Source organism: Melozone crissalis, unplaced genomic scaffold (assembly GCF_028551555.1).
Source record: "Melozone crissalis strain CALT ecotype California unplaced genomic scaffold, PUWL_Pcris_2 ptg000061l_1, whole genome shotgun sequence".
Lineage (NCBI taxonomy): Eukaryota > Metazoa > Chordata > Aves > Passeriformes > Passerellidae > Melozone > Melozone crissalis.
Genome location: NW_026535839.1, coordinates 7,095,180 through 7,112,648, shown reverse-complemented (window position 1 = coordinate 7,112,648; position 17,469 = coordinate 7,095,180). Strand labels below are relative to the sequence as shown.

At 47.4% G+C, this 17,469-nt stretch overlaps 2 protein-coding genes across 7 annotated transcripts; one reads left to right on the top strand and one right to left on the bottom strand.

Annotated features, from left to right (window-relative positions):
• Nucleotides 1-114: 114 nt before the first annotated feature.
• On the bottom strand, nt 115-15,569 carry HNRNPH1 (heterogeneous nuclear ribonucleoprotein H1). 6 transcript variants are annotated; one of them, XM_054287741.1, is made up of 15 exons: nt 15,478-15,569; nt 14,797-14,908; nt 8,866-8,925; nt 7,978-8,115; nt 6,982-7,137; nt 6,646-6,789; nt 5,006-5,144; nt 3,826-4,004; nt 3,521-3,592; nt 3,309-3,442; nt 3,004-3,139; nt 2,747-2,830; nt 2,586-2,636; nt 1,467-1,559; nt 115-896 (listed from the first exon to the last, which is right to left on the bottom strand). In XM_054287741.1, exons 2-15 carry the CDS (start codon nt 14,843-14,845, stop codon nt 772-774), a joined length of 1,560 nt encoding a protein of 519 aa, XP_054143716.1. In that variant the 5' UTR covers nt 14,846-14,908; nt 15,478-15,569; the 3' UTR covers nt 115-771. The 6 variants fall into 6 exon arrangements, with proteins under 6 accessions (XP_054143716.1, XP_054143717.1, XP_054143719.1 ...); XM_054287742.1 differs by having other exon boundaries at nt 3,309-3,421; XM_054287743.1 differs by having other exon boundaries at nt 860-1,011.
• LOC128944470 (deoxycytidine kinase 2) lies at nt 8,935-14,492 on the top strand. The gene is made up of 7 exons (XM_054287748.1): nt 8,935-9,803; nt 10,418-10,533; nt 10,936-11,129; nt 11,341-11,488; nt 11,721-11,836; nt 13,176-13,275; nt 13,921-14,492. Exons 1-7 carry the CDS (start codon nt 9,704-9,706, stop codon nt 13,957-13,959), a joined length of 813 nt encoding a protein of 270 aa, XP_054143723.1. The 5' UTR covers nt 8,935-9,703; the 3' UTR covers nt 13,960-14,492.
• Nucleotides 15,570-17,469: the final 1,900 nt, after the last annotated feature.

Genomic DNA, 17,469 nt, shown 5'->3' with positions numbered 1-17,469 from the left:
TTACAGTTTATGGGTCACTGAGTCATGTGTGGCAGCTGCAGGGCAAGGGCACAACGGTCAGAGGACATGGGTGCAAGTGTGGTTACAAGAAGCTGGAGGTCAAGAAGGAGTGAGTTCCAGTTTTTAAAAGGAAGATTTATTTAACAAGTTTCACTTAGCGCAATACACCTAAAAAGGAAATCACAATACAATGAAAGATTAAATCAAGGCCTCAGAATTTTATACGAACACCAAGACCAAAATCCTAAAGTAGCCGTATTGCGTCTCAACATGTTTCCCCCATTAACTTAAAAAAAAAAAAAGCTTTAACATGCCTTACAGGATATTAAAAGAAAGAAACTAGAACTAACATGCCAAATGTTCACTTTGATTTTCAGACACAGCTCCTATATTGGTTCTTTACAAAAAAGCATGTCTCTTTCAACATGTATTCAAAACAGTGTTGGATGTAATATGGTATAAGAGCAACATTTAACATAATTCAAACAGCTTTAACCTAAATACGCTTACTGCTTAAATACACTCCTACAACAAAACTAACTTGAGAAACGCTCCAAATTGTTTAACAGTTATAGTCTTTACTTGGTTATTACATCCTAGATGAAAGTTCATTTCTGTATGTTCAAAAATACTGAACCTGAAAGGTTTTAAAACAATCCTGAATTCACTTACAGTAAAGCATAAATCACAAGCTCGTATTGCAAAACTGTTAAACTTAGTTTTTTGTTTTTTTGTTTTTTAAAAAAGATGTGACCAAAAGTCAGCGATTGGTTACATTCCCCAGCCACCACTCATGTTGGACATGTTGGACATGCCGCCCATGCCGTTCACTCCCATGGATGCGCGGTTCCCACTGCTGTAGTAGCTGCTGTTCATGGCGCCCTGGCTCCCGGGGTCTGAGGGGGAAACCGACAGCAGGTTCACAGCTGCCTCAGGCCGACTCGAAGCATCCTTGCCCCAACGCCTGTCCTTGCTGGGCCACCTCGTAAATACCGTCTACCGTGCCCAACGCTGCAAAGTGTCAGTTTACAGCTCCGTACCCAAAGCCAGTTACCGGATGTTCAACGACAGCACGAGCTCTGCATCACCCCCTTCCCAAGCCAGAGCTTTACCACTGCTCTGGGGGAATAGGGAGGACCCAGCCTCCCATGACCCCCTCCCCCATTTGTACTCTGTTTAAACAAAGCTGGTCTCCAGCTTTTGGGTTAAGAAAAGTGATCAGAGCAATGCAAGTCTGAGACTGGCATTTCCTGCCCCTTCCAGAATAGTTTTCCACAATTCCCCCCCACAGGTCCCCATTGCAGCTTTGAATCGATCCCCCCATTCCCCAAAATTCACAGTAGCCACACCTTTAACTTTCAGAGCCTGTGCTGCCCAGGCTATAACATAACCCTTTAACACCAGTGAAGGGCATGTTAAGCCAGCTGCACGTGGCCCAATGGAAACCAGCAAAGAAATGCTCTTACCATAGCCACTCATGCTGCTTTGACCTCCATATCCTCCTCCATAGCCCCCACTCAGCTGCTGGTTGCCTGGAGCACCATAACTGGATTGGCTCCCTTTAAGTTAAGGGTAAAAACATTAAGAACTTGCCGGTCAAGATCTGCTCATCATCAACAAACCCAGCCCTCACCCAACCAACAGCCCCTGCACTCTGGCACTACCTTGCTCACACCAAGGGAAGTTTAACATGCTCAAGGAAAGTGATGGGGTTTCTAAAGACATCCCTGCAATCAAGCAGCAACAAGAACTTTAGAAGTTACTTTTACAATTTCTGTGGACTATACTAAACAGGATCAATCTGCACTGTAACACACCCCAAAAAACTTAAGCTTGGCTATAAGGGACCTCACACTGAGTGCTGGCCTTCCAGAACCACAGAAGTTCATTAAGTGGAGTCACTCATGTGTACGTGGTCCTGACAGACTTATTCCTGCCCCAGACTGATTGTGCATCACATCACAGCAGTCGTGTGGCTCATACACAGATACCTCTGTTTAAACAAACTGCTCTTAACCTCATCACTTGCCTAACACCCCTTTCTGTAGTTTAAACATCAGCATTAGAACTATAAACATTTTGTAAACAAATACTACAAAAGCAGCAGTGCATCCACATCCCCCCACCCCAGCACCCTCGAGAGAACGGAGCCCCCCAGAAACCAACCCCACCTTCATCTCCGTAACCAGCCCAGCTGGGTGTCAGGAGGGTATCTGTCTTAGAGGCATAACAGCAACAGGCATTTAAGACTTGTGCTGCAAACACACATTTTAAATTTTTAAACAATTTGGGAGTTTGCCAGAGCAATTCAGACAATTTCTCCCAATTCCAAATATCTCTCTCTCACCACCAAGACTCAGCTTGAATGGCAGGTCACATGCCACAGATACATCCTCCATCACCGCACCATGTTCTGGTATCCCCCAATAGGGAAGGGGAAGGAGAATAAGAAGGACAGGTATCTCCCCAATTTTGCACTACCACACTCCCAAAGCCACTCATCCCACCACAAGCACACCACACTCAGCACCACAAGTTTATTCAACCTATTAAAGCTCAAATGTATTCCCAAAAGGATTATATACCTGGCAATGTGCTAGTGTTCCAATCTTGGACTACCCCTTCCGACTCCTTGACTGTGTGATTAAGACAGAATGTTGAATTTCAGTTTTGATGCCAGGCACACAATAAAGCAGGAGCTGTACAGAACGAGCCAGCTTCCAAGTGCAGTGAGACAGTTACATACCCATTGCTCCCATCATCTGACTGCCATAGGCACCACCAGTTCCTCCTGCTGTAGAATTCAGGAAGAGCTCTACATATCTGTGTTCTGCAAGAATAAAGTTCTCCCATGAGAGCATATCACACCAAACCCATGCAGCTTGTCTCACTGCAAGTGAAGCTGCAGTGATATCTTTGGCATTCCAATTGCAGCAGATGCACTACACCCCCTCCAGTGCTGGCAGCTCCCCAAAGCCACCTCTCTCGAGCAGTCAGACTTACGCATATTTGCTTTGTCTTTGGACATGGCAGCCACTGCGTCCTCGTGAGTAGCAAATTCAACGTCTGCCTCTCCGGTTACTCTGCCATCTGGTCCGATTTCAATGTGTACTCTTACAGGGTTCAGAGGTGAGAAGAACTACACACGGAACAGTCACACAGATTAAAACGCACCAATGCAACAGTTTGGGTTTACAACAAGCCATTTTCTCCAGAGGAACACTGCAGCTGCAGGGCAGCTGCTCTGTCCCCACAAGGAGCCCGGGACCCAGAGCCATGCACAAGGGAGCAGCGTGTGTGGCACTCACGTTGTAGATGTCGTTCTCCGTGGCTCTGTAGGGCAGACCTCGCATGTGGACGCAGTGGCCGGTTGTGCTCTGGAAGGTGGACGATCCGTCGCCGTACCTGTGGTCCGACATCCCTGCGGAGAAAAGAGTCCATTCTAGGTCTTTCAGATGTATTTTAGTTTCTTTTGGGACATGTCGTAAGTTCAGTTACTGTTCCTATTAGAGATCCTTACCTCTTCCAAATCTATCAGAACCAAACCCATAGCCATCATTATACCCATTGTAGTCATCATAACCTCCATAACCTAGAAACAGATTGGACATGTTCATTTCAACTACACAAAGTTTCAAATAAACTTTCATTTCGACTACAGAAAGATCCAAATACACAGTACACACTGCAAGCAACGACTACTACAACATTTCATTTCTTCTACAAGAATTAAGGCCAAGGACACATACACAGCTGGGGAGACACTACCAGGTCCAAGAGTTGCTGCTTTTCAAGGAGCAGCTCCCTGGGCCCCCGGGCACTTACCTCCTCCGTAGGCTCCACGCCTCATTCTCTCCAAGCTACTTCCTCTACCCAGACTGTTGTACCCGCGCGTCAGGCCGGGCCTGTCGTACGGACCCGGTCTCTGCATGGCCAGCAGCTTGCGGGGAGGGTCGTAGTGAGTGCGCACCTCTGCTCGGCTGCTCTTGAAGATCTCAATGTACCTACGAGCGTTTGCACAGGGACAAGTCAGTCTTTGATTCCTTCCACTAACACCTCACAACTTCACATTACAACAAGCCATTTAGTCATAGCCTTGACACTGGCAGTTAATTTTAAGCCAGATTTCTTTACGTTATGTAGGCAATGACTTTCTATTATTAGCGCTACATTACATTTAAATCAGTGTATTTTCAAGAAATTAAAATTACTGAAGGGTTTATGCGCTCCTCATACTTTGCAGTATCCCAGCCTTAAGGGTGGGGGAGCAATACTGATTCCCCACCCACCTCCCCCCAATTTAAAATGTTAGTCAAACAATGTAGGAGGGACCAATGTCCACTCAACTCAGCACTGTTGCTCAAGGCAACAGAAACAGAGGGTTAAAAACCTGATCTCCACCAAGAGTTTAACCCATCAGGATGCCACAAAAAGCTCTGCATGTACTACTGAACCCAGCCTATGCTTCAGTGATTCAGCGTAGGCAAAAGGTGCATGCTTCAATGATAAATAGTCACAAGTAAAATTGAATAAAAACCCTTTGTGACAATTTCTTGAAAGCTATGCTTATTACATTGAAGATTAATACAAGTAAGTAAATTTGTTACATTTCAACTTATAAAACAAGTTTAGAAAGTATCACATTTTCTTATGGTAGTAAGAATACTGTGCATGTCTTTAGAGCTAAAGGCAGAATTGGTGCTATTTGAGAAGTTAAAGCCATAGTCTCTCAACTTTGTCATTTCCAAGCTATAGTTTTGAATGCCAGTTATTACTCAATTTTCCAAAGCACATTTTAGTTTAGCCCAATTTTATCTTGTATTTTTGGGTAGATCTAAACAGTCTGTGCCACACACACTGCAGCAATCAATACCTTTACTCATCACCAAGTTAGAGACCACAATTACTATTTTGATTTGGGTGTTAACGCTTTCAGAAGAGAGAATATGGATTTAATTGTTTACCATAAGAAAAGTGACAGAGCCAACCAACCATCCATCCCCACCTGTGCCCTATTCTTTCCTTGTGTTTCTTTAGAGCCTTTTCAGCTATTTCCTGTGAAGCAAACTGCACGAAGGCCTCCCCCGTACTCCTCCCCTGGAAGTCCACCGGCAATGTTATCCCATTTGGCACGATTTCCAACCCTTCAACCCAAGGACAAATAACCCCAGTAGGGGGGCAATATTAACATCACAAGCCCAGTCATGAGTTTTTTCTTATAGCTTTAAAAACACCAGAATTTAAACACTTTTAAGAGAATGGTATGTTGATTCTAGAACACCAGAATAAAAAAGGCACTTCAACAAAGAGCTCCACGATCACATACCATTCAGTTCAGGTTCTTAACCCACCCTGCAGAGCTCAGAAATGCTCTGAGGGTCAGGGACAGCCCCTCAGAGAAGGCATCTAATGCAGGGTGAGTTAAGAACTTCACACATCATTACAAACCTCGGTAATTCTGTGAAAGTATTTAAGATGAACTTTTTAAGAGAACTTAAATTCAAACACAGCAAGTTAAACAGCTTAATACAGAACAAGTAATTTTACTAGAAGTCATGTAAAATAATTAGTCTTATGCAAATATCAAGTTTCAGCAATTTTTTATCTTTAAGAGTGCTTAATTAAGAAAAAAATCATGAAGTAATTTTTAAGTATTAGTTCCTGAACAGAAGAGACACATTTTGTATATTAAGTACATAAACAACTTATAAAGCTTGAATTACTTCACCATGTAAGAAAAGAACAGTTTAAAATGCACATGCTTAGAAATTGCTCTTGTTCATATCACCAATTCAGAAAAGAAAAAAAAAAAAAAACAAGTTCTGAGATTGCAAAACTGGAAATGTTTCTACTGTATTTTAAAGCAAAACAACAAGCTTCATCATATCTTGTAATAGCAAAACATTTAGAAATCTAGTATTTTGAAAATAATAACAAATGAAATCCTAAACAAACAACAGTTTCCATTCTTAGACATTTTAATAGCCAAATTCCAGTTTGTAAACATAAAACAGCTGCAAAAAAAGTAAAAATTAGTCAAAACAAGGCATTATCGCTTCATCCATAAAAACTTTGAGCTAGGCAACATCAAGGGTCTGGTGGGTTTTTTATCCTCATGGAAAGAGAAAGGGGCAAATCTGTAGATCTCTATTTGGGTAGAGTTCAGCAGGTTTTCTCTGCATTTCATTCAATACTAACTCTATATTGGGAAGAGGTCATGGGCCCTTTACTGAGAACCGGGCTCCTCACACAGAGCCCAGTGGTGAGTGTGATCTACATCCTTCACTGACCAGGGCCAATCATCCAAGGCCAGGGGTGGAAGTAGCCTCCCACATGAACTGTTCAGCTTTATTTGGAAAGCAAGATACTTTTCTATAATCCTTTCTTGGAACAGCATGTCTCACCAAGTATAAATTCAAGCACCTTTTTGGCATTCTCTAAATTATTTAATTTATCAAGTATTTTAAGAAGTGATCCAAAGGGTTCTTCATGCCCAGAAAACTAATGAAGAATTGCTTTATTTACTTTTAATACCCATGATAATACTGTTGGAGGTACTACTGGGCAATCCATGCCTGTTTGGTTTGTTGGGGAACTTTTAGCATAAACCAATAGTGCTATAACTACTACTTTTATCCCACATACCTGAAAAAAACTGTACAATTTCTTCTTTACTACAGCCAAATGGGAGTCCTCTAAGACGTACAAAACCATCATTAGCTGTATCAGGGCTGTTGGGACCAGTATGCTTCAGAACCCAATCCATTTCAACGTTGTTTGACTTGAAAACTGTAAAAGGCACTTAGAATTAATGCATTCTGGAGTAAGGTGAAGTTTTTAAAGTTATTTGCCTTGAAACTAGTCAACTTATGATATGCAAGTCCTTTCACATGCATTTTAGAGAGACAAAAAATGCAATTAACTAAAAACCCATCAAGCACAAACACAGTGTAGCCAGTTACTAGACCAACTGAGTCAAACCTTCAACGTATCTGTGTCCCATTGTTTCTCTGTCTTTTTTCAGGGCCAATTTCACATCCTCCTCTGACTCAAGTTCAGCAAATGCTTCTCCACTTGGTCTGCCCTCCCTGGTGTAGATGAAACGGATACCCAGAGCCCCGTTCAGAATTTTGCAATCTGAAAATCAAACAGAAAGGTCAGAATTACTTTAATTATTACAGGAACAGTGTTACTTTGAAAGTTTCAGAGAGCCTAAAACCAAAAATGTATTGAGTATCAATTATATCATAACAACAAAGCCAGCACCATTTCTGGTGCAATGCAACTTTAAAATGACCAGTTAAATAAGGCACTAACTAAAGTTCCCATTCTAGTCAAACCTGCAGATAAAGGATAATTGCAAATTAGCTCTTTCCAAAGCTCTTCTGTCTCAAGGTGAACACACTATCTGCTTTTGATCTTAACTCTCTTATTAGCCTGAAATAAGGAACAGTAAAATCAGTCTAAGTGTAATAAACTAAATCAGAACAAAATCAAATACATCAAATTCCAGAAGCAGTTTTAAAAGGTCCAGTCACTGCAGAAAGCATGTATTTATCACTACTATTTATTACTGCAGAATGCTATTAATCTGGGGAAGCATACACACACTGAACACTCGTATTGTCCCAATTACATGAGTCTATTGGGATTTAGCTTTATAATTCTTACTTCAGGTTGAACTTTCTTTAAAACTGAACCTTCTCTCTCCTGGTTACTCAAGCAGCAAAGGCAGTTGTGGCTATCCCAGCAACTCAAACTAAGCCCCTTAGTAGTGAGTTCCTGCTAGCATTAACATGGCTTTGCACCCCAGGTTCTGGCTGAAGCACTTGTTGCACTACAAACTGCACTGGCTACTGAACGCCTCCTGCAAGCGCTCACTACAGCATTACCACAGTGTCTCTGGGAGTGACCCAGAATTGACAGCAGAGCCCGACCCCTCTCCCACAGCTCTTATTCCTCCACAGCCCCACTTACCGGAGAAGAATCTCTGCACCTCCTCGGTGGAGCAAGACCAAGGCAGTCCCCGGACCTTCACCACGTATCCCTCGCTGCTCTCTGTGTTAAGCATCACATTGGGGGTGAGGCTCTGCTCTGTTTCTGCTTCTGTGGTGGCTGGAAAGACCAGAACGGGCCCTTTGAGATGCTGCTCAGCACGGCCGCCACCCGCACCCCCTCAGAGCGCCCGGCGGCCCCCCTGGCCTGTGTCCCGGCCCTCCCTGATCCTCCTCTGCCTCGGCCGCTGCCGCCTCACACACACGGCGCCGCTCCCGCCCCCGCCCTGCCCCTTCCCCGCACGCACACATGGTGGGGCTCCGCGCTGGTTCTAGGGCTCCGAGCCTGATCCACTGTCCGGAGAGCGCCTAGTCCCGGTCAGGCGGCAGCGAGCGGGCGAGCCTGCAGCGAGAGCGCGCTAGGAAATGGCGGCGGGTGCTCCCGCTTCCGCTGGGCCGGGCCTTCCTCCGCACAAAGAGCGCGGTCCCAGACGCCGCCCTGGCAGGCCCGCGGCCCCCGGCGATGGCGCAGCGCCCGTGCCCGGTTCGCAGGGAGGGCCGTGTGACCAGAGGGCACCGAGCACCGCGAGCCTCCGCCGAGCACGGGACCGGCCGCGGCGTGGCCGGGGTGGGTGCGGGGCGCATGTGCCCCGGTGGGCCCGGCCCCACCCCCGGGACACGCGCGCCGCCTGTGCGCACGCGCCGCCCGCCCGCCGCGCCGAACAAAGCCCCGGCCCCGCGCGCCCTGGGCGCTGCTCGCCGCACTGCGCGTGCCCCGCGCGCTGCCGCCCCCGCCCCGGCCCCGGCCCCCGCGTGGCGCGGACAGCGGAGCGCTCTGGCTGCGCACACCGGTGCGCGAACTGGCACTTACCAGCTTCAAAGGCTGACGCTACCCCACGTGAAACAATCTGCTCGCTTCGGTCACTGAAGCCTGGTGTGTTTGGAGGAGATGGGGAAAGAAGAGACAATGGGTCACAATTATCATAAAAGAACGGAAAAGTTAATTCCCTCCCATTTCCTCCAAACACACCAGACCTAGCTAGATTTCACCTTGTATTACCGAGGAGGAAGGAGGAAATTGGAATAACTCATCTAAGAATCCTTCATCCCCTTTCCCCTTGGATAACCAGCTCATGTTCCAACTTGTCTGCACAGCTGATAGAGGACCCCTGCCTAGAGTTAAGCAGGCTCCTGGACCCCCGCCATTGGTATTTGGAGCCCAGAAGCTGCTCTGAGTAGTCTCCGGATGAACACCATTCATCCACGAGCGTTTCTTCTCCAGTCAGTACCAAAACAGACTGTGAACCTACATTGCCTCATCTCTCATTACATGTTCCGGACTACTAACATTCACCCCACCCCCACAGCTGGAGGCTTTTAGATTTTTTTTAAGTGCATGCTCAAGTTTACGTAAGTAAATCAAACAACATGGCGAAGTGGTTTACAGAAATGCAAATTAGATCAGTAAGTGGAACCGTGCTACAGCCACTTCCTGCTCAAAGGTCTCTTCTCCATTTCACTCGCCGAACGCCCATTTTGTAACACCGCGGCGGCGGGAGCTGGGCAGGGGCGGCGGGGGAGGGGGCAGCGCCTCCGCCTCTTCCCGGGGAGGACTGGCGGGAAGCGGCCATCCCGCCCACCCGCCTGGCGGGACGCTTAAAGTGCGCTGGAGCAGCCGGGAACCCCTTGAGTTCCCGCTCGGCACCGCCATGTCTACCCCCGCCAAGCGGCACTGCCAGAGCCCCGCCGGCTCCCTCGAATCCAGCTTCCAGAAGCGCCTCAGGAAGATTTCCATCGAGGGGAATATCGGTGAGCTCGGCGGAGAGGGTGCGGGGTGCGGCTCAGGGTGGGAGGGGAGTCCGGGGGAAGGTGGGGGGGTGTCAGGCCGGGAGCACCCCAAGGGCCTGGGATGCCGGGGGAGACAAAGAGAGGGAGGGGCGGCAGCGGCGCTTGTACCCCCGCTGTACTCTGCGGGGAGAGTCGCACCGGGACAGGAAGCCGGAGCCAGGCTGGGGCGGATGGGGAGCTCCCCGAGCAGGGTGCCCGTCAGTGACACCGAGGCGCAGGGCGGGCTCGGGAGCACAAAGCCCCGGTGTCCCCCCTGGCCCGGCCGGGGCTGTAGCGCTCGTTCGCTCCCGCCCGCGCCAAGTCCCAGCGCCTGCGCGGCCGCTCCCTCGCTCTCCCCGCTAAGCTCCGCCCGCCACGGCAGCTCTAAAATGTCGGCTGCTCCTCGGCCGCCCTTATCACCCGCCCGGCCGGGCGCGGCCCCTCTGGCGAGAAAGATTAGCGCAGTTTGCTCCGCGGCGGACCCGGCCGGCCCCGCGCCCCAACAGGCACTAACAACCCTCAAACTGCCCCTGTCCGTCAGCAGCACCAGAGCTATCAAACCCCAGCCCTTTGTGAACTGCTCTTATCTTCCGCAGCTGCGGGGAAGTCAACGTTTGTCAGGCTGCTGGAGAAACACAGCGATGAGTGGGAGATCATCCCCGAGCCCATCGCTAAGTGGTGCAACATCCAGACAGCCGAGGATGAGTATAAGGTAGGTGCGCTGGATTTGGGCCGCAAGAAACTGCAGGGAGCTCCTCAGCCAGGGAGTTATGCCAAAACCTAGCTATACTTAGTCTGCAGCAGCCAGAGTCATCCCCACTATCGTACCACAGTTGGTCAGGCACTCAAATTGTAAAGGCAAGATACTACTGAACGTATATTCCAAATCACATCCCCTACACCACGGGAATCACACTAAAATCTGGAATTTAAACTGTTCAAAGAAGCTGTCATGAAAACCACCATCACCTGAGGAAAAAGAGTCTCTTAGGTCCTATGCCTAAGCATTTTCTTAGTAATAAAAAGAAAGCCATGAATTCTTACTTAAACATATCAGAATTCTGGATTGAGAAAAGCAGTATGTTCACATTAACTTTTTCCTCTTGCCTTTTAGGAACTTTCAACATCTCAGAAGAGTGGAGGAAACTTACTTCAAATGCTGTATGACAAACCCTCAAGATGGGCTTACACATTTCAGACTTATGCCTGCTTGAGCCGAGTAAAAGCCCAATTAAAACCTCTCTCAGCCAAGCTGTACGAAGCAGAACATCCAGTGCAATTTTTTGAAAGATCTGTGTACAGTGACAGGTAATTACACCATGGCAAGAACTCACAATAACAACTTCCAGGTCTTTAAAGACATGGAGCTGAGGAAACACTTGATATTTAAAGTAATACCTGCAAGGGAGCAGGCTTTATTAAGGCATTTTTTTCAATGCCATCATTCTGTTGTGTTGGTAAGTGTTTTAGTACTTGACTTTTGTCATTCCTGGCGTAAGACTGATGTCTTTCATTTCAGATACGTGTTTGCTTCTAACCTGTTCGAGTCTGGAAGTATTAATGAAACAGAGTGGTCTATTTATCAGGACTGGCACACATGGCTTTTGAATCAGTTTCAATCAGATATAGAACTGGATGGCATGATCTATCTCAGAACCACACCTCAGGTATGCTCACTAAAATGGAGGTTTTTCAGTTCCAGTTTCATCTTCCACAGGTTCAAGAGGGTACAAAAAAGTTATTCTAGATTTAACTCGTTTATGTTCAGCCAACCATTTAAAATTAATGCTCACTAATGTCTAGCATTAGTCCTTCCAAATCAAGGGCCACTTGATCCGTTTAGCTGATTTAACCTACAACACACGATTAATGACCAGGTTTATATTTTTTTTTCCCCAGAAATGCATGGAAAGGCTACAGATGAGGGGCAGAAAAGAGGAGCAAGGAATCGAGCTTGAGTATTTGGAAAACCTCCACTATAAACATGAAACCTGGCTTCATGAAAGGACTATGAGGTAGGAACCCATTTTCTGTAGCAAGTTTCAACTTGCAGGCAAGGTTCTTTCCTACATTAAAGCTTTAGTTTTATTGAGTTTACTGCAAGTCTAGTTTCACTCAGGCATTTGGATATGCTCATATTTATTCACACTTCAGGTTTCAAGGGATGAAACTCAATCTAATTTGAAATCTTTGTTAAGCATTAGCTTCAACTAGAAAGCTTTTTTGTAACTCTGGCAAGGATATGGATTTTGCTAATTGGAAGGACTCAGGGATAAGACACTTAAAATGGTGGTATGGGGCCAACCACATACGTTTCTCACCATGCAGTTTCTATTGCAATGTAAGAGGCAAACAAGGCCCCAAATACCATTAAACTAGCAGGACTGCATTTCAACAAAGTATTAATCCTAACTTAAATTTAAACAATAATCAGAAAGGCTTTTGGCAGAGCTGTTACACACAAGAAGCCTAATTAGCAACTGAGTGATCTCTGTACACCTTCTCTTAAGCTCCTTATTGACTCTTACTGGCTTTCCCATCTAAAGAATCTGAACATGAAAACAGACCCTACATTTTCCCCTAGAGGAGTCCAAAATATTCTACTGAAGGGGAAGCACTACAATTCCAGGAGAAGTACATTATCAGTTTGATCTACTTGCTGAAGTTTCACATAGGATGACCCAAATGCTTAGGAGACAGAAGGCAGTGCACACTGTGCAATTTTGGGAATGTTTACGTTGTGTACTCACTCCAAACTCAGTAAGGAAGCACTTCCTGTGTCTGGAATAGGAACTGAAGTGTGCAAGCACAAGTTAGAATGTTGTTCAGCACACGTACTGCGTTTTAGAAATGCCTTCCACACTCACAAAGACTAACTAGTGCTCCCATCTGTTCCTAAACTGAAGCCAAAATGGTTTTGCTTATGTCCAAGACGTTATAAATACCAGTCTTATAACCTGTTAAAGAGGTCGCCCTCATGAAAGGAAGCTTTAAAATTGCATCTTCATAAGTGGATTAAATGGGGGAGACACAGGGCAAGGGAGATTTTGAAAAAAATACATCATCTTACAATTACAAAATTGTATGACCAGTTCCTGGTCATTGGTTCCATTACAAGAATGAGATAAAGAAAACTAAGGTAAAAAATATCCCCCCCCCAACTTGTACATTACTAAGAGTCTAGATTTGTGAAATCTATTAAGAGCAATTAAGGACAAAGTTGGCATAGGCTTTATATTTAAGTTAGGAGCACCAGCTTTAACATTTCAGGTGCATGTGGTAATCAAGAATAAGGGTCTTGAATGCACAGTATTTTGTGTAATTTTACTCAAACTACTTTCTTCCATTTAACAGAGTTGATTTTGAGAACATTAAGGAGATTCCTATTCTAGTTTTGGATGTTAATGAAGATTTTAAGAACGATAAGATTAAACAAGAGTACCTGATTGATAAAGTAAGTATGAAGTATTAGGGGGTTTGTATCTGCTCTTCCGCAGTCATCATGCATGCAGTGACACTAAACAGTGGGAAGGGAGAGTGAACAACCATTTGAGGAGACAAGGAGGGAACAGAGAGCCAAAATGGTGTTTACCAATTCCTAAGAAAAGCAAGACTTGGGAAGTAAATGCAAAAAGAAATTCTGGTGGAGTTGTTTGGCCAGTTCACAGGAAAAAAAAAACTCCACCTAATACTTACAAGCATGAGGAAGTGCTCTCCTAGGAAACTCTATAAACCATTTTCTTCATCTTGTTCTGGGTCATCAGTTTAAGATTACTGAAGAATGACTCCTTTAAGACAAGACTAATTCCCCTTAATTTAACAGCTCTAAATAAATTGAGGAGCCCAATGATGAATTGTGGAGGTATTTGTCATTACATCCTCATGGAAACCAGCAATTAATAGCTTAATTTTAAGCAGACACTCAGACTTGCCATCTACCTTGCCCCTCTGAAAGGCCACATGCATTTCAGTTCGTTAATTAAATACGGGGGCAAAACATCACTGGAAAACCGTAGTAACAGACAATTTCTTCCCAAATAAAGGGAAAAGCCTGGTACTTTTAATGCCGCAAATAATACATATGCTTTTTTTTTTATAGGTCAAGTCATTTCTGACTTCTTTAGAAGATGAAAATTAATTCCAATAACAAGTCCATGAAGTTCACTCAATCTGTGTTTAAAAATTTACTTAAAACAAATGCATTGCCTGTATAGCTGATTTTAAAACAAGCCTGAAATGTAATAACATGATTTGGGGTTTATTTTTATCCTTGTCTGAGCAGTGTGTTTTGCTAAACCTTTTTGTATAGCTGAAAAGAACAAATATGGGGTGTTTTGATATTGATTTTTTTCTTGTATATTCTCTTCTGTTTAATAAAGATTTTAAAGTGATATTGCCTCTCAAGTGACTGTCCCCACGGGGGAGCTCAGCGAGAGGCCGACACCCAGTAAACAGATAGCAGGCGCTGAGCAGGGCTGTTTTGCAATAACTGGCACGGGTTCACCATTTTAAGACGAGACTGTTATGGCGTCCAGAAACCTTTACTTTCAACTTCTGCTTTACTGAGTGGCCGTTTCCACCGGATTTACGCTACTTAAGGCTGGACGTTAGACCTGTAACAAACTGTAATTTGCGCTTATCTCGTTGGCGATCTCACGCCCACCCCCCCAGCACGGGGAGGGAGCCGGGGGCGCGGCAGCGGCGCTGGAGGCGGGACAGCGACCCCGGAGAGCCCCCGCGGCCCCGCCCGACACGACGCACGCGGCCGGGGGGGTTGAGCGGCGCACGCGGCCGGGCCCGTCCCCGCCGCCCCCCCCTCCCTCCCTCCCTCCTTTCTTCCCTCCCCCAGCGCCATCGTGAGGCCTCCGCGGCACCGGGCCCGGCCTGGCGGCACCACGAGGGCCCGATCGCCCTTTCCCCCATCCCCCCGTTCCCTCCCGCCACCCCCTGCCCGCCCGCCGTCGCTGGGCCTTACCCAAGCCGGGGATCTCGCCCTCGGTCTCCTCGGTGTGACAAGGGTCCATCTTGGCCGCGCCTTCCCCGCAAGGGCCGCAAGAAGAACAAAGCTGGGCGGGGGCGCTCAGGCGCTGCGCGAACAGAAACAAAAGCTCAGCGGCGGCTGAAGGGGCGCTCGGAAAAGGTGGATCGGGGCTCCGCGGGGGGTTTCTCGGTGCGCCCGCGGGGATGGGCCGCGATACAGCCGCCGGTATTCCCGGTACCGCCCGCTCGCTCCGTCTGCGCAGTGCCCGTTCCGCGCCTATAAATGGCCGCCGGCCGCGCAGCGCCGCGCGCTGACGTCACGCGCCGCCCGCCCCCGCCAGCCAATGGCTGCGTGACAAATTGAACGCAGCCAGTCACGTCCGGCCCCCCGCGCGCGCGGTGGGGGGGGGGGGGAAGAGGATAATGGAGGGGGGAGCGCGCGACCGCCCCGGGGGTCCCGCGACCCCCTGTGTCCCCCGCGCCCGCCGGGGGATCCGGGTTCGAGTCCCCAGGGACCCACGTTCGAGTCTCTGCTGCCGGCCTCGGCTCCAGCTCGAGTCCCGCCCCCGCCCGTTCCGCTCCCCGGTTTTAGAACATGGCGGCGGCCTTGTCCCTCCCCCCCCACGCCCGTCCCGGCGCCCCCACTCCTCCCCGTTGCCCCGGCACCCCCGCTCACGGCGAGCTGCAGCCGCGGGGCTCCGGCAGCGATCGGCGGCTCCGCGCACTGCAGCACCGCCCGCCGCCGGTGTCAGCAGGGCTCGGCTCCGCCTCCCGCCGCGGCGGGGGCCGGGCACGGCGGGGCCTGCGCGGGCCTGGCCGGGGAGGGCCTTGAGGGCTCTCCCGCGCGTTCGAGGGCCGCCGTGTGGCAGCCCGGGCGGAGCGGCTCCCTCAGGCACTGCTGGGGCTCTTCGGGTTTGGCGCAGGAGGTTCCTGGGCCGGAGCTGTCCCTGGAACCCCCGAGTGGGCGCTGGGAGTTCTCACATGCCCTCTCTCCCCTCAGACCGCGCTCTCCCGAGCAGACCCACCGTCTCCACAACAAATCGCGAGTGAAGCGGGTTCAGGTTAAAATAGCTGCAAGGGAGCGTTGCTGTGGGATTGAACAGATAAGAGGTGACCTTAGGACTGTGGAGGTGTGGCACCGACTTCAGCTTTGTTTCTGGCCGAGTGTTAGTGTAAAGCAAATCCCTTTGCTAATCCCCGTTGAGGCCTTTGCGTTTCTAGCAGCGAGATAATGATAATTTTTGGCTTTTTATAGTATGTATTAATGTTCATACACTGAGGTACATTTACTATGTGTCATTTTATTAGTCCTGATTGGTATTTTTAGTCCCCATTACTGCATTTGAAAAAGGACAGAAAATGGGTTTTCTGTTGTTTATGCATCATGATCCACGTGATTAAATGGCTTTAAAGAGAGCTGTAATGGCTGTTCTCTTGCCATCTAATTTACAGTGAGAAATGAAGCCTGATTTGCCTAATATTTTCTTGGTCTTATGTTTATTTAGTTAAACAGGATTCTGATGTAAGACCTATCTTTAGAGGTCTCTTAGGAAATTAGAATCATCCTGTGTTCACACTGACAAGAAGTTCTACATATCCTTCCAGTGTTAGAAGAAAGGTCATATGACTTCTTTCTGCAAATATGTATCTGCTACTAATCTTATGCAAAAAACTCAGCCTGCCTTTGACATAACCCACAGTGAGTTTGGTAAAGCCACTTCCAAGGAAAGAACATGACTGTGAGCACCAGGGGCAAGCAAAGACATAAATAGTTATCAGAAGAGTTTTGATTAGCCAATGTATATGCTGGTTTGAAAGACAAAAATAATTAACAATTCAAATGGAATTACTGCTAACAGAGCAGCCCTTTTCCTCAGAGGTCCTGGCTGGTTAAGTGCTTTTGTACATGGGGGTGGTCTCATAGTGTGTGAGCACTAGCACAGAGGGAGACGGGAAATAAAAATCTTCCTGAAAACATTGGTACAGTTTCTTCCTTCCATGAGTTCTTCTAGGACTCAGGCATCATGTTTACCTGGCTTTTGTTTTATGGTGTGAGCCTGACACCTGCACCTTCCCCTCCAACAGACCCAGCTGAACCCCAGTGTGTCTGTCACAGCTCATGCTGCAGCTCTGGGTACATGTTTTTTTCCTGAAAGGGCTTTGTTCTACTTCAGAAGTTCACTGTTTCATTCCTGTGATGGAGAAAGGCATACCTGCTGCCCAGACAGCAGGGGAGAAGAGCTCCTCTCATTTTCCCATTTGCATTCCCAGAGGGTTTTGCCCCATTCCAGTCAGCGGGGGCAGTGAGGGCTGAGCTCAGCCTGTTGGGTGTTGTAGTGCATTGTGTAGGAAATGGGCAAAGAGGTTGATGCCTTGTGAAGGCTGACCTAGAACAGGGACTAGAGAGAGTTAAAGAATAAAGTGGGTGTTTATTAGAAGGCCTCAATGGATACGGCTTGGGCAGTACAAGAGCCCAACCAAGATGATCCCAACATGGTCACAAAATGGATGACCAGTCATGGAGTCTCACACTTTTATAAGTTCTGGTCATTTCCATATTAGAATTAATCATCCAATTATATCTTTAGCTTATGAAGTCCCACCCTTCTTGTTTTTCTCTCTTCAGTGCACTTGTTGTTTATGCTGTTGAGATTTAGGCCTGAGATTT